The following is a 27,015-nucleotide window of genomic DNA, read 5'->3' on the forward strand; positions in this document are numbered from 1 at the left end:
AGGGCACCTGTTTTCAGGCATTGGACAACAGGCAATACAAGACTGTAAACTGTTGAGAGAAAGGAAAAGCATGAGACTAGCCCCACAATTGCCTTGAATCTGGGGATAACTTCTTGCCTGTACTGTAGCAAGCTGGATGGAAACAGAGCATGGTGGTCCAAATGAGCTAAGGAACGAGAGGTCACGTTTTAGGACAGGTGAAGCAGTTGGAAACTGGAATCTTGGGGGCAGAATACCAAATAGTAGTGGGGCATAGATGAGGGATCCCTGAGTGTGCTTGGCTGAGGAACGAGATCTGTATGTACAAAGTGAGACTACCTAAGGCCTACTAGAGAGTGACTGCTATGGGGTTAAAAACAGAATAGAAATATTAGAGGTTAAAAAATATTAAGAGATATTGGAGTTTTAGTCCAGTCAGACCAGAGATTCCTTACTAATGTCCCAGGCATCTAGCTGAGACAGAATGACAGATCTTAAGAGAAAAGACTTGTTTAGGTAGCCTTAATGAAGTCTAAAACCTTGACAGTATCTGGGAGGAATATAGAGTGTGTAGATTATTCACCTTAGGCTTTCCACAGATCTGCTCTTTATAAGAGTGTAAAACCATACCTTCACGAGTTCTAGGTGATCAGGTTGTTAATTGAACTGTCTTCTAGAATTAAAATGAATATTCTTCATAGGAAGATAACAGAGTCTGGAATATTCTATAATATGTCATTAGAATGTCCAGTATATAACAAAAACTACTGGACATTCAAGAAAATAAATTGTGCACCATAACCAGAAAAAATAACAGTCAATAAAAAATGACCTTGAAATAGCACAGATGTTGGATTTAGTAATAGAGACATTAAAGCAATTATTCTAAGTATGTTTAAGAAATTAAAGAAAAACCTGTTCAAATAATTATGATTCAAGGGATAAGAATCTTAGCAAAGAAATATAAACAATAAAATTCTAGAACTGAAAATTAATGTAGAGTGCAATAATGTAATTGAAAGAAATTTATTGATCAGTTTAGCAGCAGATTGGAAAAGGTAGAAAGACTCAGTGAATTTGGCTCTGGCCAGATATCTCAGTTGGTTAGAGCATCATCCCCATACGTCAAGGTTGCAGGTTCGATCTTCAGTCAGGGCATGTACAAGAAGCAACCAGTGAATGTACAGCTAAGTGGAACAACAAATCAGTGTTTCTCTTTGTCTCTCTCCTCCTCTTTCCCTTTCTCTCTCTGTCTAAAATCAATAAAAAGTACAAAATTATTTTTAAAAAGACTCAGTGAATTTGAAGACAGATGAGTAGATTATTCGATCTAGAGAACTGAGAGAAAACACAGCAGAGATTCAAGGACCTTTTAGAATTAAATGATCAAACATCAGGACAGGTGGGTAGGAATTGGGGCATTAAAAAACATTTGGAGAAATCATGACTAAAATTCCCCAAATTAGATTAAAAAACATAGACTTATTGATCCAAGATGCTTCATGAACCCCAAGCAGGATAAATATAAAGAATATCACATCAGGCATCTCCTAGATACCATGCAGTGGGACCAGCATGTGGGAGTATTTATGAGTGAGAATGAGCTTATTTTTAAAAAGGGAGTCAAGAAAGGCTTGTGTGGTTGAAATGAAATGAATGTAGGGAGACAGTGGCACAAAAGAAGCTACTATATTAGGCTACCTCCAGATTAGGTAGGTGCTCATGGGCAATGTAAGATCTTATACATCATTTTCCTTAGGCTTGTTGTGAAGGATTAATGAAATATATTTTGTTAACCAAAAGTTATTAAAAATTTCATCTATCTTATTAAGGTAAATACGTGACTTTCATTATTTAGGAGACATTTAGTTATTTCTTATATAGGACCCTATGAGTTTTTTATTCTTTCTAAACTAATTATGGCTGTTCTTAATATGGGATGTGACTTGAAGGATGAATGTATTTATTAATTTTTAAAAAGATTTTATTTATTTATTTTTAGAGAGATGGGAAAGGAGGGAGAAGGAGAGGGAGAGAAACATTGATGTGCAAGAGATACATCAGTTGGTTGCCTCTCACCTGGGGACCTTGCCAGCAACCCAGACATGTGCCCTGACTGGGAATTGAACCGGCAGGGCAGGATGAATGTATTTCTATTTTTAAAATCTGTGTTGGAATTTTTTTTTTAAACCAGCTCAGAGAGAGAGTGTACAAAAGTGTTCTATTGCAATTACTGAAGGTAGGAAAGAGAAGAAATAAAGAAAAACTCAGCAAATACTACAGAAACTCATTTATATATTTTTATAATCAAAGAGATTGAGACCTTATTAAGACATATAGTCCTCTTAAGAGGTGGCAAATGCCATGGTAATTTGGCTTTCAGACAGAGAATAATTTTTTCTTTAAAGGCACTCTCAAATATCAGTGTTTTCTTTTACTATTATTCCATCCTCCATAATATATTTAAAAACAAAACAATAGAAAAATTGGCAAAATTTAATAAGCTGCAATGCTAAATAAAGGGAAAGATCTAGGATTATTTAATTCTAGAACCTAAATTTTCAGTATTTTTTGGAATAAATTAGTTTTAACTGATACTTCTGTAGAAATTATGCTTTTAATTTCTTAAATGTGATAATAAAAAGTCTAGTAAAACAGGAATGAACAGTAATTTCAGTTGTAATATTTTAAAATTTCACTCAGGCATTGTCTTCTCTAGGAATCCTGTTCTAAGTACTCTGCTTTGGGTAAGTTGGCTGCACAGTATCATGAGAGAACAGATTGTCAAACCAAATGGTGATTTCTGCTGCATAATTTTCTTTTTACCATATTATCTGCCTTTCTCTACCATAATTTTCAAGTTCCTTGAAGGCAGGAATCATGCCTTATTAATCTTTGTACCCTCTGTGTCTAGCATATAATCTTTGGCATATTTTAGATGTTTCATTATTTGTTATAAATAATTAGTAGATTTCATTATTTGTTATTAATGTGACATACATTTTGGGATTGTTAATGCTAAAAATGAGCACAAAATGGTGTGTAGCTATTTTATAGCATTCATTCTAAGGGTCTCCCTTCATTAGCATATTTACCTATTTTATATATGTATCTATTAGTGACTGAGTTGATTCTACTTATATTTAAAATGGGGTATTTTAATCTTATTTTAAATTTGTTTTAAATATCAGGTCTTGGAGAAAATGCTTGTGGAAAGAAAAGTCACGAAAAGTATCTTATAGCTTTAAAGAGCTCTGGACTTACCTATCCTGAAGATAAACTTGTATATGGTGTACAGGAGCCATCTGCGGGCACTAGCACTCTGACAGTTCAAGGTTTGTCTAAGTATTTAATTTGGACAGTGGTAACTTTTCTGTTTTGAAACAACCCCTCTCCCCCCCAAAAAACAACAACTTTATTCATTATGATAAGAGATTTAAGTAATGTGTCATTCTTTGTAAGGGAAGTAATAAAAGTTGTAAAAATTTAAAAACCAGAAAATAAATTAGCTAAAGAAGAGAAAGCGTTTTTCTTAAATGGAATTTCGTTAGTTTATTAAGGTTCTGGTTCTAATTAGGAAAGAATGTAGCAGTTGGTATATTTAAGAGTAGTAAACTATGAGCAAAAAGGACAAAGGACTCATGGACACGGACAACAGTGTGGCGGTTGTGGGGGTGGGAGGTATAAGAGGACTAGCTGGTAATGGAAAAAACACAATTAAAAAAACACTAAAAAGGAATACCTAAATACTTCTGAAACACCATTTGCAATGATTAAATTTGGGTTTTTACTGGCGATTTCTTATAAAGTATTAGGTCCAAATTTATTAAAGATAGATGTTCAACTGTGGCTGGTTGGCTTAGTTGGTTGGGGCATCATCCTGTATACCAAAAGGTTGCGGGTTTGATTCCTGTTCAGGGCACATGCCTAGGTTGCGGGTTTGATCCCTGGTTGGGACACATTTGGGGAGGCAACCGATGGATGTTTCTTACTCACATCACTGTTTCTCTCCCTCTCCCTTCCACTCTCTAACATCAGTGAATATATCCTCAGGTAAGGATTTAAAGAAAAAAAAGATAAATGTTGAACTCTGCCAAGATAACTGTTAGAATGAAGTGTCTTTAATATAACAAAACTTAGCTTTTGATATTGTTACGTAGCAAAAAATTTTAAAGTAGAGTATTATGTAACAACTCTGAAGGGTAACTTTTTTTTTCCTTTCCAAAGGTTTTGCAGGTGCAGCAGGGACATTGGGACAACTAGATTCTTCAGATGAGGTGAGATTTAAAATTTAAAAAATTTTAAAAATAGAATTTAAAAAGTTTTAAAACTGTACAGATTTGTGGTTATTATCTAGTTTAAATTCTTCATTTTGTAGACAAGGACACCGATGCTCACAATGGAATAACCTAGCCATAATCATACAATTACTTGTGACAGAACAAGGACTACTACAACTAGATATTTACTTGTTTTTAATTCATTTCTCTTTTGACATTTAGAAATGGGAGATAGAGAGAGATTTCTCCTTGGAAAATATTCCCAAAGTTATCCAAATTGCTGCTATACGTATAATGAAATTGTCTTAAGAAATTTAGTGAAGTCTAGAGTAATTTCTTAAAAGATATGAAATGTAACTGCTTTTCTAATTTCATAATAAAGTTACATTTAATATGTCAAGGATTATTAAAGAAAAGTAATGTACTGGGAAATAGACTGTCAATTTGAAATTTCAATTTTTACAGTGTTTATTAATATAGTAAATGTTTCTAATAAGTCCTTATAACATTACTGTTTGTGGTGAGGTGGAATGGTTTCTCAAAAGCCAAGATATGGCAATACTTAGTTGAATATGAATGGTGCATGTGCACTTCCTTGACCAACCCTGGCAGATAGGAAAGGAGTTTCTACCTGTATCTATTGCCAATAGAAACTTTAGAAAACTATTACATAATGAAATGGTTTAGTGATGTTACAGAGCACTTTATTAAAATAATCTAAATATCTTGACATGATCTAGAAAAATCTATAATTTTATGTTTGTATTTATATGGTTGATTAAAACCCTCATATTATTTTAGCAAACCTAACAATATACATCTAACAGCCTTGCTAACAATTCTACTTTAATTTCGTGAATTGGATTTGATACCTGGGCACGTGGAAAACTGATCTTCAACACAGATATTTTTCTCCTATGTCTAGGAAAGAAGTAACATTCGTTTTTGTCTTCACCTAAGCTCTCTGGATTAGCTTTTAAATTCCCAGTGGAGACTTTCTTTGTACATAAAACACCACCATATTTTAAGATAGGGTACTAAAAGGAGACCCTTTTGTGTGCATGGGTCGAGGAGCTTTTAAGTCCCTTCTACAAGTAATTCCTAGGGGAAGATCAGGGGGTTTGAAATACGGTTTTTCTTCATTATCATTACTTCTGATCTGTACTTCTTAGGTTCTTTCTTCTCTTCATTCTTAGATTCATTTCAGCAGTTTCTGTGTTATATATAATCATTTGTTCCTATGATTATGGTTTAGTGTGGATATCGTAGTAAATATTTTTTGATGGTGATAACTTTAGAATACTTCATTTCAGCACCTATCCTCATAATACACTATTTTTGTGATAGTAGCTGAGAAGATTTACTTTTAGAGCATGTAATGTGTATTTAACATATATTTAAAAGTAGTTTAGATTTTTTGATCTTTAAATCACATTTTATAATCAAACTTGTAGTCTAATTCAAAGTACTTTTATAGTTTATATATTAAATATATATATACATATTTATTTATTTATAATTGGGATAAAAATGGGGTCATTTGGGTATTTGAAAGCCTAAGAATTTGAGGTAACATTGTTTAGTTGGAAGTAGACTGAGGGATATCTACTTTAGTTTTTCTTTAAGAGATACTTGGGTTTTAAAGTTAGGGAGACCTGGGTTTAATCTCATTTCATAATGTCACTGTATTTTTTGCCATGTTATTTAACTTCTGCACATCAATTTCCTCATTAAAAAGGAAAATATAATTCTAATGTCAGGATTAAATATGTTAACACATGTAAAGTACCTGTCATGGACCAGACACAAATTAAACTCTTGGTAAATGTTTTCTGTCCTGATGCTTTATATGAAGAAGAGTCCAAGTATTTGAATTTTTGAACTCTTGTGGGTCATATTACAGGTATTTCTGCTCATCTTCCCAGAGGAACTAGTTTACTAGAGCATGGTTTAAAAGAAATGAGTTTATTTTTAAAAATTTAATTAAAAATTAAACAAATAATGTACAAATGAATACATGGTAGTTGTTTTGCCAGGCAATTTAGATAAAATAAAAATCCCCTCTCTACCCACCTCCTACCATTACCAGCCCCTCCTCTGAGTAACTACAATTAATAGTTTGGATGTCTGTGACAGATCATTTCCTATGCTGTTAAATAACTGTGTGCTTATAAAAATGTGTAGTGTGTGTGAGTGTATGTTTGTATAAATGAAAAAAGGTTACACTATTTTGTGTCTTGTTATTTGCTCTGTAATATTTTGTGCAAATCCATCTTTGTCAGTACACTTTCCATCTGCTGTATAGTATTGTGAAATATGAATAAACTGCAGTTTATACAATTTTCTTAATTTTCAGTTTTTTATTGCAAGACAATGCTTTCATTTCTTTTTCTGTGCAGATGTGCATGTAGTTCTCTTAAGTTGTGGAATTGCTAGGTTACAGGGTATGTGTATTTTGAATTTTAGTAGATTGTATTTCTTTCTGATTATAGAAGTCACACACAAATATTTAAAGTGATAAATATGGAAAAGTATAAAGATAATATCATTACCCAGGGGCAATTGTAGAAGAGTTTTAGTGATCAAGTCAGGAAATTTTCTGTTTTAAAATTGTTATAATTTTTTATACAAAAACATTATTTGTTTTATTGGTTTATGTACTACAAAGTGTTTTTTGGTTCTGAACACACTTCAGATCTTGAGTTAGAAATAGAAAAGTCATGTAATATAACAAAGCAAAACTGAGAATTTGGGGGAAACAATTTGAAGGTTATAAAAATTAAAAATGCTAGAGCTAAAAGTGACCTTAAAGTTCATCTTGCCTAACTTTCTTATTTATAGACGAGGAAGCTGAATTCCATAGAATTAACTGACTCACTCAGGCTAGTGAATTTCTTCTAGTTAGTGGTAGAGTTGGAAATTGACATTGGGTCTCCTGTCTGTTGGTCTAGACTTTTTTTTCTGTAAAGTGAATAAACCACGGTTCTTATACTATTGCTGTATAGCAAATTTGCCCTAAATTCTAGCTTAAAATTACCATTTTATTTTGCTCACAATTTTATGGCTCAGGAACTTGGGAAGGGCAGCTGGGCACTTTTTGCTTGGGTTGTCTCATATGATGCCAGTTAGTTGTTGGCTGCAACTGCAGTCATCTGAAGGCTTATTTGAGATAGAGATTTAGATGGCAAAAGACTGGCAGTTGATTCTGCCAGAGAGCTCAGCTGGCAGTTGACCAGAGTGCCTACATGTGGCTTCTCCAGCCTGGTGATTTCAAATTGTGGGAGTTTTTATATAGTAACCGGCTTGTCCTAGGGTGTGCAGCACAAGAGCAGAAGCTGTAGGGACTCTTCTGAGCTAGCTTTGAAAGTGACATAGTGTCACTTCCACTGCGTCCCATTAGTTGTGAGTTGCTAAAGTGAGCCAAGATTCAGTGGGAGGGGACATAGATTCCACTGTTCAATGGGAGGGTTGTCAAATAATTTGTAAATATGTTTTAAAACTTTCACAAACTGGTTGTGACATTTGCCATTCTTTTTCTTGGATTATTTTGAAATCCAGTAATGACAAGTGATTATAGCTAAATAACAACAACAATTGATTACAGATTTTCCCATCTATTTCAATGGGAAAATGTTGAGAAAAACTACAACATGATAATGAAATACTGATGTAGCCAGAAATGGCTGTTGTAGAGTTTTAATTAAATTTAACATAATTCTTAAGTATAATAGTTACTCTTGTACATTGCGAGAATAAAAGCTTACAAGATTGTAAGATTTAAAAAAAACAAAAACTTGATCTTTGCCTTTGTAAAGCAGAAGGGAATATACTAAAATTTTATTAGCATTTATTACAGCTTAGGGAACAAAATATACTTTTGAATGTAATAATGAAATAATAAAATTATTGTAACTTTGTTTAGTCTTGGGAGTCTTTAATCATATTTTACTCTGCTTTTATTAATGAAAAATATGCTATTAGGATCAGGCACCTACATGAAGAAAATTCTGTTTGGGCTAAGTATCATAAATAATAGAATGTTCATTGAGTTTTAGAGTGATTTATTTAGAAAAAAAATACAAGAATTTTTACCCAGTCACTTAAAAACTAATGTCATCTTCTGGCCAAGATGGAGGCTTAGACAGACACGCTGTGTCTCCCTTCACAACTAAGAAGGAATACAACTACCTTAAAACTAGAGATAACCATAAGTTCCAGAAAATTGAGCTGCATGGAAGTCCAACAAACAAATATATAAAGAAGAACTACTCATCCAGACAGGTAGGGAGTGCAGAGGGGATGCGGTGTGGCAGTGGCAGCGTTGGCAGCAGTGGTAGCAGTGGCAGGTTGGCAGAAAGCACAGTCACATGTCTTAAAAAGCAGGGAGGGTCACCTGGTGGGTACTACCAGCACCAGACCAGACCTCACAGCTCATGGTTACAGTTCTGGGGATTATAAAGCCTCATTGCTTCTAACTGTGCAAACCAGAGGGGGTTGGGGCGGAGGAAATAACTGCCAGTCTGTCAGCATAGTCTGCTTGTTTAAAGGGCTCCCACACTTTTATAATGTCTCCAGACCCACCCACTCTGGTAATGGCAGCCAGGGAAAGAGCTAGAGAGGTGCCAGTCTCAAACGGGAAGTGGGAGAAGTGCCTGGAGTAGGGATGAGTGCTGAGCAAGTGCCATTGTTCCCTCTCAGACTCCTCCCTCACATACAGCACCACAACGTGGTGAAATGGGTCACCCTGTACTGATGAGTACCTAAGGCACTGCCCCTTACAACGTAACAGGTGTGACAGCTCTACCTAAGACACAGAGGCAAACAAACACAGGAGCCTGTCAAGATGAGGAGACAGAGAAGTATGGCCCAAAAGGGGGAATAGATCAAGGTTCCAGTGGGAGAACTAAGCGACCAGGAGATAGCCAACCTAACAGACAAGGAGATAGCCAACTTAACAGATGCAGAATTCAAAACACTGGTAGTAAAGATGATCACAAGCTTGACAGATATGCTTAAGTATGGCAAACGCAGAAGAAAAGAAGTGAAGGCTATGCTAAATGAAATGAAGGAACATCCACACAAAACCAATGGTGAAGGGAAGGAAGCTGGGGTTCGAATCAGTGATTTGGAACATAAGGAAGAAATAAACAGTCAACCAGTACAGAATGAGGAAACAAGAATTGAAAAAAAATGAGGAGAGGCTTAGGAACCTCTGGGGACAACTTGAAACATACCAACATCCGAATCATAGGGGTGCCAGAAGGAGAAGAGGAAGAGCAAGAAATTGAAAGCTTATGTGAAAAAATGAAGCAAAGCTTCCCAAATTTGGTGAAGGAGATTGACGTACAAGTTCAGGAAGCATAGAGAGTCCCCAAAAAGCCAGACCCAAAGAGGACCACACCAAGACGCATCATAATTAAAATGCCAAAGGTGAAAGATAGAGAATCTTAAAAGCAGCAAGAGAAAAGAAGAGAGTTACCTACAAAGGGGTTCCTATAAGACGGTCAGCTGATTTCTCAAAAGAAACGTTGCAGGCAAGAAGGGACAGGCAAGACATATTCAAAGTGATGAAAGGCAAGGACCTACAACCAAGATTACTCTATCCAGCAAAGCTATCATTTAGAATGGCAGGGTAGATCAAGTGCTTCCCAGACAAAGTAAAGCTAAAGGAGTTCATCCTCACCAAGCCATTATTATATGAAATGTTAAAAGGGACTTATTTAAGAAGGAATATCAAACTATGAACATTAAAATGACAACAAACTCACAATTATCAACAACTGAATCTAAAAAATAAAAACAAAATCCAACTAAGCAAACCAGAAGAGGAACAGAATCATAGGTATGGGGATTACATTTAGAGGGTTATCAGCTGGGAAAGGGAAGGGAGAGAAATGGGGAAATGGCTCAGGGATTAAGAAGTGTAATTGGAAGTACAAAGTAGACAGGGGGAAGTTAATAATATAGGAAAGGGTGAAGCCAGAGAACTTATATGCACGATTCATGGACATGAACTAAGGGGGATGGGATTACTGGAGTAAAGAGGGGTACTGGGCAGAGGGGAGCAAAGGGAAAAGAAATTAGGGACCAATGTAACAACAATCAATAAAATATACTTAAAAAATTTAAAGATTAAAAATATAACTGATTCATTAATATTTTCAGTTTGTATTGTACCTTTATTCTTTTCAAAGCTGTTTTTACATAGATTACTTAAAATGATAAAAGTGCAAGCAGTAACTTAATAAATGATGAATAAAGAAGAAAGTAAATTTATAGATAAGATCAATGGAAAGAGTGTAATAGAAGAATTTCCAGATGTTTCTGAACAAATACCTATTTTATGCCATTTAAAAATTTCAGTAAAACTTTTAAAGCCGTATTGCATTTTTATTTTTTGCAACAGTAGGCACAAATGGTATGTTGCTTTTAATATTTGTATTTGAAATTTAGTGAGAGCTGGATCAGGCTTAAAGATTGGAGTTTCTACAACCATGTCCTACTTGCCCATTGAATTACTGAACAAGCGCTTTTCATGATTTCTTTCTTACAATTTAACAAATTGTGTAAAAAGGAAGAAAGGATGAGAAGAGGGTGCTAACATCTCTGTTATTATAGAGAGGAAATTATAACAATTAAAAATATGTTGTAACATAGAATTTAGGATTAGAAGAGATCCTAGGAGTAAGCTAATTCTACCATTCCTTTTAAAAAAATGATATAGCATATTTGAAACTATAACTGCAACAAGATTTCTTTCTATTGTGAAGGAATTTATTTGAATGAGCATACATATTACAGTCTACTTAATGTTATTCAAGATGTGTCAGATATTTGTCCCCACTGTCCCTAGAGTAACAGGGACATTGTGTACTCAGCACTGCTATTTATACAACATGACATTCTCCAGACTACTACTGTTTTTTTTGTGTCACTCACATGAAATAACAGTCGAATATGTTTGTGTTGTATAGAAACAAAAAAGAAAAGAAAATAACACATCTTAACTTTGACATTTTTAAATTTAAATATACATCTATTCATTTTTATTTAGATTTATTTATAAACATCAGATAATTCATTTCAAAAGAATATTATCTCCAGAGTTGTGTGTATATGGGTCTAATTAGAGAGTTTCTCAGAGAAAATAAGATCTTTTAGATTAAGGTAACTTTTCAAGGAAAGATTATGTTCACTGTGGCCATTGCCATAAGCAATGTCATTTAAAACATGACCCCACCCCCTTGAAACTATAAAAATATGAACGTCCACTGTGGAAAAAATTGAAAAATAGTAACAAGTATGAAAAAAAATTCACCTTCAATCATACAATCAGAGGCAACCCTTTAAAAATTATTTTTGCTTGTTCTTGTCTTTTTTTTCTGAATACTCTTACATATTTGGGAAATAATTATGTTATTTCATAGAAATAAACTAATTTATTGTATAGATATTCTTTCAATATTTTTGCCTTTATTTAAGACAGACTCCAAATGAACAGTTAGAACTAATTTGTCAAACCTTATACCTAAGGGTGGATTATTAAAATTGAAAGTCAGAGTTGCTTTTCATACGTAAGTAGGTAAAAGAAAATTAACTGAGAGATAGAAGGTTTAATTTTAATTAAAATTTTTTTATTTATTGATTGATTTTTAGAGAGAAAAGAAAAGGGGGAGAAGGAAGGGAGAAAGAGAGAGTGCGAGAGAGAAACATCGATTTGTTGTCCCTCCTGTTTATGCAGTCAGTGGTGGTCCCACCTGTTTATGCAGTCAGTGGTGGTCCCACCTGTTTATGCACTCAGTGGTTGTTCCTTGTGTGTGCCCTGACCGGTGACTGAACCTGCAGCCTTGGCATATCCAGGACAGCCTTCTAACCAACTGAGATACCCAGCCAGCGATGTTTTAATTTTAATTTGTTAGTTATCATAAATTACATTAATGGTTAAGGGTGGGGTGAGGAATGATTGAAATGTTTAGTGGGGAGGACCTTAGAAATATCTAATATATTTCTTTTTCAGTGTAGGAATGGATTTTACAACATTCCTGGCAATTGGTAAGCCTTCTCTATAAACACTTCCAATGGTAGGAAGCTTACCTAGTTTAAGAGGCAACTTGTTCTTTTCTTTGATACCTTTCATTACTAGGAAGTTCTCAATACTATGTTAAATATCATTATTTTCACACATTTCTTATTTCTCCCCTAGAAAAGTTTTTATTTTTACTTCCATATGGCACCCCTTTAAATAGTTAGCTTTAGTTATTTAATGTTTTTTTGCTGTACATACCTCTTTCACTTATGCACTTCTTTTAACAACCTATGATCTGATTCAGTATACTATGATGGGACATATTTGGATAAGCATACTGTGCCTTTGCTAAGGGCCAACCAAGGCTTTTTGTTGGCTTTTTAGCAGCTATGCTAGACCATTGGCAGGAGCTCCAGTGGTCAAATGAAATATCTAGGGTTTCCCCCACTTCCCAGTCTTACAGCTGACAAGTTAGAGCTCTCTCTGTACTTGTAGAGTTGATTTAAAGCAAACAATCTCAGGTTACAGCTTTATGTTATTCTAATCTGCTAAGATCTCCCTCGGATTTTATATTTATAGCCTGATATGTTAAATACTTATTTCTTTTAGCCTTGTGTATTCTGTATTAACTTTCTTTAAGTATTGTTTTAATCTGACTTCTTTTTGTGGAGCTCACATTTTTTACATTTGTCTAGTAAATTTATCAAAGAAAAAAAGAAAGCTGATTTGTGTTGAGAAACCATTTGTTGATTTTTCAGGCTTAGAGTTTGAGTGTTTTTTTTAAAAATCTTGTTTTGGATCTATATACATATTTTATGCCTGAAACACATGTGACAATGTTTTCTACTTTTCTGTCCACGGACTAGTTAAGGTCTGGAAAGTGTTTCTGAAAGCTGCAGAATTGCTCTCTGGGTTGAGATTGTCCTTGATTTATTTCTTCTCTTGTCTCTTGAGGCATCATCTTTTCCCAGGGTTCGGTGTTGCTTCCTCATGGATAAGTAGGGAAGAACTGTAACTTCCTTTAATGAATTTGGGGTAGAGTGGGGTATTGTGGTCATGATAACTGCCTTGTTTTCATCTTCCTTAATGCCTAAAATTCCCAAAAGCGAGAGGTATTCCTATTCATTAAAAATATGTTCTTTCTCAAAATAAAAATACGGAACTTATAATAGATAACACAGTAGTCATTATCTTGAGAATATTGTTGCAATTAAGATTGGAAATCATAATTGGTATTTAAAAATATCAACTTAGAGCTACAATCCATATTCATTACTGAATGAAGACATTAACCAAAGATAATAAAATTACCTATTATTCTTATCACTTAGAGGTACCTTTCTGTAAACATTTGTAATCTAACAGATTTTTATACAGGGGTGGGCAAAGTAGGTTTACAGTTATGAGTACACAAAATCTTTTGTTTATTATTTATTAATGATATTATTTTTCATACAAATACTGTAAACCTCCTTTGCCAACCCCATATATAGTATATATTAATGGTTTCATGCTGTGCATGCTATTCTGTACCCTGCCTTTTTCACTAATGGTAGTTTTTAACACATATAACAAGGAGTATATTTTAACAGAATTTATTTGTGTATATTAAAAATATTTAAGTGGTTTTATACTCCATATGCTATTCTACATATGAGATCCCTTTTTCATTTATAATAGCTTCTGAATGTCTGTCTGGTCACAATGAATTTAGAGCTTTAGCATTGTTTTTCTTCATAGGGCACTGGTGTGCTATAATTTACCTAGTCCCTGTTGTTGGAAGCTCTAGTATTTTAATCAAAATGAGCAGCATTAAAAAGATACTACAGAAAATAGGTAAAAGTAAAATGTGTTGATTAGTAATATGTAAACATGATTATATTGTATATTTAATCATTTATAAGCATATTTATATTTATGTAAAACACATAAATATATGAATAGTATTATAATACTAATTTTGTTTTCATCCAGGAGGATCAGGATGGGAGTCAAGGTCTGGGCAAGAGAAAGAGGGTCAAACTAAGCAGTAGCACCAAAGGTATTTATATTTTATTTTTACCTTGTATAAAATGCTCCTAAAATGCTTGATCACTAAGAACACTTGATTAGCTAGCCATATTGACATCAGAGGTGTTTAAAAAGAGAGTTATGTTATTACAGTTGTCAAATAATGGAGAAATTGTTGTTAGGGGGGTGATTGTGGGGATTTCAAAAGCAAGTAAAACCCTTACTGTTGGGATTTTGTTATTATTATTTTTTAAATAAAATGTTCATTATCGTATTTGAGCCAGAAAAATATAAGTCTTCACTGATGTTTCGATTTGGATCTAGTGTTTTAGGTGTTAAGTTTTAATTTGGTTTATATCTTTTTATAATCTGGGGTATGCATTTTCTAGAGTAAAAAAGGACAAATAAGGGAGAGATGGTGAGAGAGAGATGGCGATGGAGAGTGTGAATGAATGAATATGAGAATAAGTGGGAAGAGTAACACTAACACATATTAAGGGCCCAGTGTGAATACCTAATACATGTTTACTCAAAGGAGGAAGTAGATATGCCTGTAGTGAGGGAATAGATTAGTAATAGTAATAATGAATAATATTTACTGAACCTTTGTATATGCTAGACATAGTGCTAAGCACTTCACATGTATTGTTTCATTTAATTCTCAAACCATATGAAGCAGGTTTTGTTACTATTTTATGAATTAGAAAATAGAGGCATGTTAGAGATCACAGCTAATGGGAGGTAGATCCTTAATTCATATCCCAGGACCTAAGCTCTTAACCAGTATGTGTTTTGGCCCTCACTGAAAGCTTTTCTAGAGTATTTGATTTTAGTTGGCAATCTGTACTTTGGCTTTTGCCAGGGTCAGAAGTTTAACATGGTCTATTGTCTGGGTTTGTATGATCTGTTAGAGTCCTCAGAGTTCAAAATAGTATTAAGATGAAAAGAAGATTCTTATTTTTGGTGCTGATTAAGTATATGTCATGGAATATTTAGGACTGCTTGGAAAGGTTGAGCAAGCAGGTAGTTTCAGTTGAGATTCATTTTTTAAGTCTGTTTTTAGTTACTTAGGCTGCTGCATTCAACTGCTGGGCATGCAAAGGGCATGAAATTTGTTCTGCAGTCTAGGATGCACACACAGTTACACACGCTCTTTTCCCTGGCTCAGCAGAGAATCTGTGATCCTCGAGAAAATTGGAAACCCATATGGCTACCTGGCTCTTTGACTTACTCTGGTTGTCCATGTTTTTATCTGAGTCCCTGAGACACATCTGGGTTAGAGCAGATTGTTAGGTACATACTTGAGTTTAAGTTTTAGGGATGCCCAGAAAAGACCTTTTATGGTTTAAGAGGACATTGTTTTCCTTTAGCCTGAACAAATTTGGGCTTAAGGTATTTTTTTTTTTAATTTTGTTTATTTAGTAAATAAGGGAAAAGGAGGGAGAAAGAGAGGGAGAGAAACATCAATGTGTGGTTGCCTGTTGCGCGCCCCCAACTGGGGACCTCGCCCGCAACCTAGGCATGTGTCCTGACTGGGAATCAAACCGGTGACCCTTTGGTTTGCAGGCTGGCGTTCAATCCACTGAGCCACACCAGCCAGAGCTGAAGGTACTTTTTATGCAGACTTAAAGTTGAAGTTTTTCTTTTATCCTGGATTTTTTTCACATTTGGGATTGGGTTGTCTTCTGTTTCTTTCTCTATGGTAAGAAGCAGTTGATCAGTTACTATTTTTAGTTTTACGTATGTACGTGGAATAAATAGCTTTAGAATTAGTAGAACCCCTGGGGTTTTAAAAAAGTGACTTGCTTTTGAAGATGTCTGAAGTCAAGGGAGTGGTTTAATTTGTGCAAGAATTTGGTTCAGTACTTTGAAAGTGAGCTGAAAATAAAATGCATAATGATAAGGAAGAGGTGAGTCACTGTGCTGAACATATTACTGTCTATTCTCAAAACCTAAATGTTAAGGATAAAGAAATTGAGGCCTAGAGGGCTTTTGCTAACGTGGCCAAGATTATCGAGGTAGTGAGTTGCAGAGTCAGGGCTCTGCTGTCTAATTAAAACCTTTATCTTACTTGTGCATTTACAGCACATACTGATTCTTCAAGTCTCTTTTTGAAATTTGGCTTAAGGTAGTTTAGTCACTATACAAGTCATGACCATTTAATAAAGGTTTTAAAGGTAAGTAGTCATACATAACTAATGGAAACATTTCTAACCACATTTCTATAACATGATACATAAAAAGCATGTAACTTGTGCTTTAAATAACTTGGGAAATTTGACATCACCAATTTTAAGAACAATAATGAAGATTGTTGTGGGAGGTTTTTGTGGGTGACGGTGAAGATGAAAGAAATTGAATTGTACGTAACTGTAACTATTTGCATTTAGTAGAAGCCACAGCTTTTCTGGTGCATTTAGATAGTTTTATTTATTTAAAACAAAGTTGATGTATTGTTCCTTCTAAATGCTTGACAATAGTACAATATTATGGTAGCTTTTCATTTGGCTAATATGATCTTACAGAGTCATAACTATAAATTCTAAGATTAATGCTACCAATTTTGTTCAGCTTTGTAATGTGTTAAGCACTTATCTGTGAGGACTTGATTGATTGATTGATTGAAGTCTGTTAAATTTTCATTCATCTTAGTGCCAAGTGAATTTTGAGAATTAAATTGGCTTCATCAATGTGCTGTGGATTATATTCTAATTTTTGATTATAATCTTTACATTTCTGCTACATGATTCACTTGGGTCCTAATTTTATTATATATTATTTTGGCTTAGAATCTGTTAGTATGTATCTCTGAATATATTTTACTTTATTTCTTGCAAGATGGGTCTCCTTTTGTTTTTAAATCATTGCCATATCCTGGGAATGATCTATTTCAGGAGGAATAGATTTCTGTTTTATAAGTAAAAAATTCTGAGATTTGGAAAATACTTACTTAGTTCCTAATAAAGGGATGTATAGTGTAAATGTATTTATATTTTTACTCCTATTACATGTTGTTTATACTGAAGGCACCATTGAAAGGGAGCTAGGTAGGAGATTGTTAGATACTTTTGCCTTGCTGTAGTTAAAATTATAGTGTTTCCAGAATAATAAAGTTATTATTCTGAAAATAATGAGTTATTAATTACTGGTGGAGAAATTGGGTTCAAGTTAGGTCTAATAAGAACTGAATCAAGCCTTATTAAACTCAGAATATTTTCTAGAAGAGTCATAGAGAGATGACATACTGAGTTTATTATTACTCTTTTAGACTCACTACCTGAGGAGGATGTGGTATGAACACATTACTCAATAGTAGAATAAGTGTGAAATTGGGTGGGGTAGGTGGAAAAAACTCTACAAGGTTATCCTTCAAGACAACTTGAATTGTAATGTAGTTGTGGTTGTGCATATTTTGGTGCACATCACACTGTTTTTTTCAACTCTCTCATCTAGCTCCAGTTCCTGCTTAAGCACCATCACCGAACCAGTCCATTCACAGTTGACACTTGCTTTATTCTTTTTTTTTTTTTGAAGTATACTTTATGGATTATGTTGTTACAGTTGTCCCAATTTCTTTTCCCTTTGCTCCCCTCTGCCCAGTACCCCTCTTCCCTACAGCAGTCCCACCTCTCTTAGTTCATGTCCATAGGTCGTGCATATATTAAGTTCTTTGGCTTCTCCATTTCCTATATTATTCTTAACTTTCTCCTGTCTATTTTGTACCAACCGATTATGCTTCTAAATCCCTGCACCATTTCCCCATTTCTCTCCGTTCCTCCTCCCAGCTGATAACCCTCCAAATGATCCCCATACCTATCTGTTCCTATTCTGGTTGTTTACTAAGTTTGTTTTGTTTTTTTTTTATTTTTTTAGATTCAGTTGTTGATAGTTGTGCGCTTGTTGTCATTTTAATGTTCATAGTTTTGGTCTTATTTTCTTAAATAAGTCCCCTTAACATTTCCTATAATAATGTCTTGGTGGTAATGAACTGTTTTAGCTTTACCTTGTCTGGGAAGCACTTCATCTGCCCTTCCATTCTAAATGATAGCTTTGCTGGATAGAGTAATCTTGGTTGTAGGTCCTTGCTTTTCATTACTTTGAATATTTCTTGCCTGTCCCTTCTTGCCTGCAACGTTTCTTTTGAGAAATCAGCTGACAGTCTTATAGGAACCCTTTGTTGGTAATTCTCTTCTTTCTTCTTGCTGCTTTTAAGATTCACTCGTTATCTTTCACCTTTGGCATTTTAATTATGATGTGTCTTGGTGTGGTCCCTCCTCTTTGGGTGTAGCTTCTTTGGGACTCTCTGTGCTCCTTGGACTTCTATGTCTATTTCTTTCGCCAAATTTGGGAAGTTTTCCTTCATTGTTTTTTTAGATAAGTTTTCAATTTTTTGCTCTTCTTCTTCTCCTTCTGGCACCCCTATGATATGGATATTTGCATGTTTAAAGTTGTACCAGAGGTTCCTAAGCCACTTCTCATTTTTTTCAATTGTTTCTTCATTCTGTACTGGTTGACTGTTTATTTCTTCCTTATGTTTCAAATAATTGATTTGGACCCTGTTTTCCCCTCCTTCGCCATTGGTTTTGTGTGAGTTTTCCTTTGTTTCACTTAGCTTAGCCTTCACGTCTTCCCTTCTGCATTTGCTGTACTTAAGCATATCTGTCAAGCCTGTGAACATCTTTACCACCAGTGTTTTGAACTCTGCATCTGTTAAGTTGGCTACCTCCTTGTCTGTTAGGTTGGCTATCTCCTCGACGCTTAGTTCTCCCACTGGGACCTTGATCTGTTCCCCCTTTTGGGCCATACTTCTCTGTCTCCTCATCTTGACAGGCTCCTGTGTTTGCCTCTGTGTCTTAGGTAGAGCTGTTGCACCTGTTACGCTATATTGTTTTGATGTTTTTATATAGAGCTGATGATTCAGAACAGTAGCCCAAGATCAGAGATTAATAGTCAGAATTTTCTAGTTCTTTTTTAGGGAAAAAAAATAGAGAAAGTGAGATAAAGATAAGCTAAAATATTTAAAAATTTAGTTCATCATATAAATGTTGAGATTTTTCTGTTGTCTGAGTATGGCAAAGATTTAGACATTAGCAAGAGATAGCCTAGCCTTCAAGGAGTGGCTCTTGGCCTTAAAAATAGGCTTTCCGGTAGATAATTTTATCTCCCTTTGAATACCTGTATTAAAAAAGGGCACTGTATGCATGAAGATGGCATCTTGAGTCCAGTGCAAGTAAGCATATTTAACACTCTTTGTACTTTTGCTGGCATATTTTTACTAGAAAAATGTAAATGCTTCTGTATACTACAGTAAGCAATGCATTAGTAATTATTTCCTCTAGTTAAGTTAGTATTTTATTATGAAGGATAATTTTGAAGAAACAGATAAATTATTGAATTTATAAAGATTCCCTTTAAAAAAAGTTAAAAATTTAGATAACTTTGGACTTTCTGTCTTTAATAGTATGTTTTTTAGCTTGAAATAATTATTGCTGTTTTAAATTAGGTATCATAGATATTATTCTTGCAAAATAATTATTTTGATCTGAGTAGAAATTTTAGATAGATGGCTCATGTTTAAGAACAAGTAATTACTTTGACTGCTTTATTTTAAAATATAAGGATTAAGAATCTTGTTATATATATATGGTGGAGATTATAGAAAACTAGCTTGATACTGTTAGTGTTATCATTGAATTATTGAAAAGGTATTAATGTTTAAATAACATTTAGGTGTTTGAAGTTGGTGGGTTATTATTGCAAGGCTTAAATAAGGTGCTTAACTTAAATCATTAGATGATAAATTTTTTTCTTATCCAGATCAATCCATAATGGATGTTTTGAAACACAAAAGTTTCCTAGAAGAACTATTGTTTTGGACTATAAAGTATGAATTCCCCCAGAAGATGGTAACTTTCTTACTCAATATGCTTCCAGATCAAGAGTATAAGGTATTTATGTTTTTCTTTCTTTCTTTGCCCTTTCTTTACTAAATCTTTTTAATATACGTCTCAGCTGTGGCTTACTGTGTTGTAGCTTTCAGGACTCATAGACACTATGAAAGAGCATAGAGTCTGCAGAAAAAGTGCTGTACTAAAGATTCACGGCAAAGCCCTACTATGAAGCACAATTGCTAAGGCTTGCCTTTCTGCGTGGAACTTAATCCAAAGGGATTGCTGGGGAACAAACATAAACACAATTGCACAAATAAATATGTTGTTAGAAATTGTAGTATATTTTTCAAGGGAAAAGTACAGGTGCTATGAGAGTGTATAATGGGGGCGACTGAATTTAGACTGTGGGGTTCGGCATGGGAAAGCAGGGATTAGTAGCTGCTGGCCATAAAGTTAAATACAGAACAGTTATTGATTCATGTATACATGTAGGTAGGTGAAGTCTAGTCCCAGAGTGTGTGGACCCACCTGTTATTGCCGTATGTTATGGCAAAGTGACACAAGGTAGTATATGAAAAGAAAAAGAATCATACTATTATTCTTTTTATGGCTTAGGTAATATAGCCTCTTTAGGAATGACACTTTAGTAATGTCATTGTTTTGTTTCTTTATATCTGCTTAAGAAAACAATGAGGAAATGTACATGTTACACATAGAGTATTTAGTCAGATTAGTGATCAGTTTTCAGATAAAATAGAAGGTATTTCTTTTGGAGTAATCACATTGACTTACTCGTTAGATGAAATTTGTGGTAGTGTTTAGTTGACACTTTAGATTTTGTTGTTTAAGTAGGTAGCACAGAACAAAGACATACATTTTAAGAATAAATTGATTTATGAGCATAGTGAAGATTTGTATTTTATTTATTTTTAAAGATTTTATTTATTTATTTTTAGAGAGAGGGAAAAGGAGGGAGAAAGAAAAGGAGAGAAACATTGATGTGTGAGAGTTACATCAATTGGTTGCCTCTAGCAAGCCCCCAGTCAGGGACCTGGCTTGCAACCACGAATCGAACTGGTGACCTGTCGGTTCACAGGCCAGCACAATCCACTGAACCACACTAGCCAGGACTGTATTTTAAACCATGGTTTTTGTAATTGCTTTAAAATTTTAATAAATTAAAATGCCTGTTAAAATTTTTTTTTAACCATCAAAGTATTTTGCTAATATTCCAAAAAATGGGAAAATGTGAGTTAAGACTATCATCATCATTGAAATTATTTTTTCAGTTACCTTGGACATCATCACAAACTAATAATTGTTAAAAATGCTAATATAATATGTTGGAAAATGTGTTACAAAAATTAAACTAATGTGTCTTTTCTTTTCTACCTAAAAAATATACAGGTTGCTTTTACAAAAACTTTTGTTCAGCATTATGCTTTCATTATGAAAACACTGAAGAAAAGTCATGAATCAGACACAATGTCTAATAGAATTGTGCATATCAGTGTTCAGTTATTCAGCAATGAGGAGCTAGCCAGGCAGGTAACAGAAGAATGTCAGCTGCTGGATATTATGGTCACTGTGCTATTATACATGATGGAAAGTTGCCTTATTAAAAGTGAGCTACAAGGTAAACTCTAATTTTCACTGATTTTATTATTAGTGTACTGTGTATACTTAGTCTTAAAAACTTATATGTTTAAAAATAGCTTAAAAATATTATAAAATAATACAATTTGTTAAATTTTTGGAAAATTTTCAGTAAAATTTAAAGAAAAAATTAAAAATCACATGTAGTTTTGTTATTCACAAATAACATTTTGGGATATTTTCTGTCCAGAAAATTTTTTGTGTTAGTAATATATTTATTTATATACATGCATACATACTTAAAAATGTGTTACTATAGTGTACGTGTCAAGAATATGTGTTTTAATGATTGCAGGTCTTAATAGCATATGGCTTTACTTTATTTAAACATTTGCTTATTAACCATAAATTCGTTACTATCAGCCTTAGACATTTTTATATGCCTGCACTTTTATAACTTAAAAGTTGGAATAAATCTTGCCTTTTCTGTACTCCTACAGTGAGATCTTTGATTTTCTTCTTTTGTGTCCACTATATGGTTAATACTTCTCAAATTGCCATATATTTCTAGTACTTGTGATGTTTCTGTGATGAGGATCGCATTCTCATTTCTCTGTGGTCTTTCACCATAACTTTACCTCCCTGTAATAATTTATATTATTTGACTATTTGCTATGTGCTATTAAGCTTCTGAACAACTCTTTGAGATTGACATTATTACTATCCCCACTTTAAAGATGAGTAAATTGAAGCTTAGGGAAGTTCAGTCATTTGCCATACAGCTAATAAATGACAGAGCCAAGAAGGACTTTATGTCTCACGATGTTAGAATCTTTGTTTTTCACCATGACACAGCCAGGCCAACATTGATAGGATTCTGTCTTCTCTCTTTGGCACCTGGAGTTTAAACTTTAAAAATAATAGCAAACAGAACTTCAAATTAAATCTTAGGACCTTTTCATTTTCTATAGTTGAGACTTGCTTTGCTCCACTGTTGCCTCTTTCTGCATATCAGCTCCTGTATTCTCTTTATACTGATTGTCTGTTTTCAGTTGTGATACCATAGCTTGAAAATTGATACATGCTCAGTGCAGGGCACAGTGCCTTATATTCGTCGTCGTCGTCGACAGCCGTCCGTCTCGAGAGACGATGGTGTAGCTTCTTAAGAGTCTATCTGCACCGCCGAGAATGGCTGTGCAGTCCAACTCGGGAGTGACACGGTATCTGTCTCCTCCCGTGTTGAATCGACATCTTGCGATGACACTGGAGTGTCCTCTCCAGTGAAGCTGAAGCTACAGAGCCTGGGCAGGGTGATATGGAGGGTCTGCTGTTGCCCATGCAGCAGACCCCCCCTCTCTTCGCAGCTGAAGGGTCCAAGGGAGAGACGGAGTCAATACAGCTTGGCTTCAGGTGCGCCGCAGGAGTTGCCGGTGTTGACTACAACGTCAAACCGCCTTAGGGACTCCGGCTCCGGGTTTTCTGTCGGGGTTTACTCCCTTAGCCTTTCCCCTGAAGAGGTATGCCGCAAGGCAGCGGAGGTTTTTTGGAGTCAGAGTTTTCCTTCTCTGAGTGCCTTATATTAATAATAGCTAATAATTATAGCTACCATCTTATGAGCACTCACTATATGCCGTACTGTTCTCCGCTTTATAGATGAAGCAATTATGCCTTAGGGAGTTGAAGTCAATGATTTATTGTTTAATAGCTGTACAGTGATAAGGCTTCAAAACTCATACTTTTGCCTACTATGCGACTCTGTCTTTACATTGTAGTTATAATGGGAGCATAATACATTATTTACAGGAAGGAATATACCTCTTTCCTTTTTTAAAGGAGAATTTAAAAGCTGCTTTGTATTATAGTTTTTCTGTCTCCATTTAAGATGACCTTTTCTTTCTTAAAGATTTAGCTACATATATTGTTCTTTTTTTGTGTGTGTGAAAGGACTTTTCACAGAATAGTATTTTAAATTTATAAACTAGAAAATGTTTTAAATTTAGAAGTATCTGCTTTTTTGAAAAGAATATGGAGTCTTTCTTGACTAAGTGGTTTAACAGTGGCGGTCTATTTTCTTTTTTTAATTTTTAATTTATTTTACTGCATTTTTAGAGAGAGGGGAGGGAGAAAGAAAGGGAGAGGAACATTGAGGTGTGAGATAAACATTGATTAGTTGCCTCTCACAGGTCCCCAACTGGGAACACGGCCCACAACCCAGGCATGTGCCCTGACTGGAATTGGACCAGCAACCTTTCAGTCTGTGGAGCGATGCCAACCTACTGAGCCACATCAATCAGGGCGAGAGTCTATTTTCTTGACTAAGTGATTTAGCTGTGCTTATTATAAATGGTTTGTATTTGGTCTTCAAGGAAGAATATTTGGGAAGAAGATGTATATGAGTCTACCTCCATTTTTTCCCCCATATAGTCTGCTTTCCAGAGAGTTTTCTTATTTGTTTTCTTATCTCTAATCACTCATTAACCCACCTCAATCTAGTGTCTGCTTCCATCATTCCGTTGTTCTTTCCCAAACTGTCCATGACTCCAGTGGCCCGAATGTTTTAAGTTCCCAGAACATTCCCAGGTGATGCCTGTTGTTCTGACATAGTTGTTAATACAATCCCTTCTACTTTCAAAATAGTCTCAGTTTATAATTTATGGTCACTCTTTCTATGGCCTACATGATCAGGAAGCCAGTGGCCACTCTTTGGACCTTATCTTGTTTGCTTTTCAATAGTATTTCACACTGTTGATTTTCTGCTCTTTTTGCGGCCCCATACTAAGACTTGTCAGAGTGACGTTTGTGTTTCTTGGCATTTGGTCCTGGTGCTCTGCTCTTTTCACCTTTTTCCTATTTTGTTAAATCATATTGTGTGATCTTATTTGTTTTCTCTATATACTTCTCTTCTAATGCTGGAAATTGGTCTGTCCTGCATATTCGTGCACAGTTGAATTTTCTAGAAGCTAAATAGCAATAGATCTAAGATCTTTAAATACAAATGTATTTTTTCTAGTAGTAAATTACATTATTTCTAAGCCAAGTTCTAAAATTGTCTTTTTTATGTTTTCCTCTTTTAAAAGTAGCATAACAGTTCATGATACATTTTTACTGGTTTTCTAAAAGCACCAGAAGTCTCTCCCATTTTTACATGAGTAGTATTGGAATAAGCTTTAAATATATTAAATGTAACTAGCCACAGATATTAAAATAGGAACTCTGTACTTTCTTTTTTATTTTTCTTAACAGTCTCGGTAGTTTTTGCATAAATTATCTCTAGACAATATTTAACATTTTTTCCACTCTTTAGTAAATACAGTAGTTGATACAATGAGAGTTCAGTGACCACTATTCAGCAATAATTGAAGATTATAAGGGAAGTCTCTGGTGGTATGTGATCCCTGCATTGCATTTTTACTTTGTTGTATTCATTTCTACACCATACCACTTTGTGATTTCAAACGTAACTCAGAACTTGCCATATTCCTGAAATTTTACAATTTGCCTTATAAAACAGTCTGTAAAATGGGACTTAAAACCATGTGTTGCATAATAATAGGAATGTCTGTAGTTGCTAGAAATCCCAGATTAATCTGTCCTGCATATCAGACTGTTTATTGAACTATATATTTTTTATATGTCTACTAGCACTTTAAACACACTGTGTCCACACCAAAAACTCATTATTTCTCAAGCCTGATTCTTTTCTGTGTCCTGTGTATGTGTGCCTGTGTGTGGGGGTATGTATGAGTACCCAAGTCTGTGTTTGGTACCATTGTCTAACCATCTATACAGCTGCTCAACTCAAAAACCTTGGAGTTATTTTTGACATCTTGTTGCTCCTTGTAGGTATAATGAACATCACCAAGTCTGTCTTTTATAATTTCTAAACAGCTTAAAATAGCTACCTCTCTTTAGCTCTGCATCTTCATGCCATCACCATAATTCAAGCCATTATCTCTAAGGCTCTACCACTAGTTATCACCACTCTTTGTTTGGTCGCTGTCCACAGTGCACATCTGATCAGGACTTCTTTCTTACCACCCCACCATCCTGCAGTGGCTTGCCATTCTCTTTATATGAACTCCAAATCCCTGAAGCTGATTTATAAGGCTCTGTAGCCTCACTTGTGCCACTAATCCTTTGCATTCTTTGTCTCAGTGATTTTTTTTTTATAGCTTTGCCTACCTAGAACACCATTTCCTCCTTTTTCCTTAGTTTATTTGGCTAGTCCTAATTCCTGCTTTATTATGTCAATCTCAGTTTAAATATCAGTTCCTCAGGAGAGAATTTTCCTGAATTGTAAACTAATTTTATTTGCTCTTGTGACTACCTGTACTTTTCTTGTTATAGCCCCTATTATACACTGTCTTCTTAGATCTTAATCTCAGTGGCAAGAGAGACTGTATAATTCTTGTTTTATTTTTAGAGCTTAATAGACTACCAGGTCCTCAGTAGGTGCTCAATAAATAATTGTTGGTGTGTGACTCATTAGCACTGAATTATTGCTCTCTATACTTACAGTGTTGAAAGTACTCAGGTAAAAATAGAAGTCCTAATCATTTTATTTTGTTAAAGATTCAAAGGTGTTTTTCACAAGAACAGTAATATTTAAAGCAGTGTCAAGAAAATAGTGATTTTTGGCCCTGACTGGTGTGGCTCAGTTGGTTGGGTGTCATCCTGTTGAGTTAAGGGTTGCTGGTTTGATTCCTGGTCAGGGTACATGCCTGGGTTGTGGGTTTAATCCCCAGTCGGGGTGCCTGTGAGAGGCAACTGATGGATGTTTCTCTCTCATGTAGATGTTTCTCTCCTTCTCTTCCTCCCTCCCTTCCCCTTTCTGTAAAAACAAATAAATCTTAAAAAAAGAAAAAAGTGATTTTTGAGTAACTATATACAATATTCTGCTTATTTATCCTCTGATTTTAATTCAGTAGAGCAATGATCAATGTTTAAAAAATTTGTAAATCCCAGCATCCCTGAGCACTGTCCCATCAAATCAATGGCTTGCCAACTCACAGTGGCAGTAGTTGTCAGTCAGAGAGCTTTTTCTGAATCTCAGATGTGGGTTATTTATAGAAAGCCTCTTACCCCCTCTCCCTTATGCAATTACACCCTCTCTCATCCTATTGAGAAGCACTGAAAGAGAGCATACTTAACTTTGTAGGTATTGTTTTTACATGTAGTTAAATTTCAGTGTGATAAGAGCCTCTACATTGGCCTCAAGTTCAGCAGCAAAGAT

At 34.7% G+C, this 27,015-nt stretch overlaps 1 protein-coding gene across 6 annotated transcripts in view; it reads left to right on the top strand.

Annotated features, from left to right (window-relative positions):
* The window catches only part of UBR3 (ubiquitin protein ligase E3 component n-recognin 3), a 210,608-nt gene that overhangs the window by 38,123 nt on the left and 145,470 nt on the right, over window positions 1-27,015 (top strand). For all 6 annotated transcript variants that reach the window (XM_090280628.1, XM_090280637.1, XM_090280645.1 and 3 more), the window contains exons 4-8: window positions 3,171-3,314; window positions 4,207-4,256; window positions 14,260-14,326; window positions 20,113-20,243; window positions 21,594-21,822. In XM_090280628.1, coding sequence (XP_090136754.1) covers window positions 3,171-3,314; window positions 4,207-4,256; window positions 14,260-14,326; window positions 20,113-20,243; window positions 21,594-21,822 — 621 coding nt within the window. The remainder of the gene's footprint in view (window positions 1-3,170; window positions 3,315-4,206; window positions 4,257-14,259; window positions 14,327-20,112; window positions 20,244-21,593; window positions 21,823-27,015) is intronic.

Source organism: Furipterus horrens, unplaced genomic scaffold (assembly GCF_987537825.1).
Source record: "Furipterus horrens unplaced genomic scaffold, mFurHor1.1.pri manual_scaffold_1, whole genome shotgun sequence".
In the NCBI taxonomy this organism is placed as follows: Eukaryota; Metazoa; Chordata; class Mammalia; order Chiroptera; family Furipteridae; genus Furipterus; species Furipterus horrens.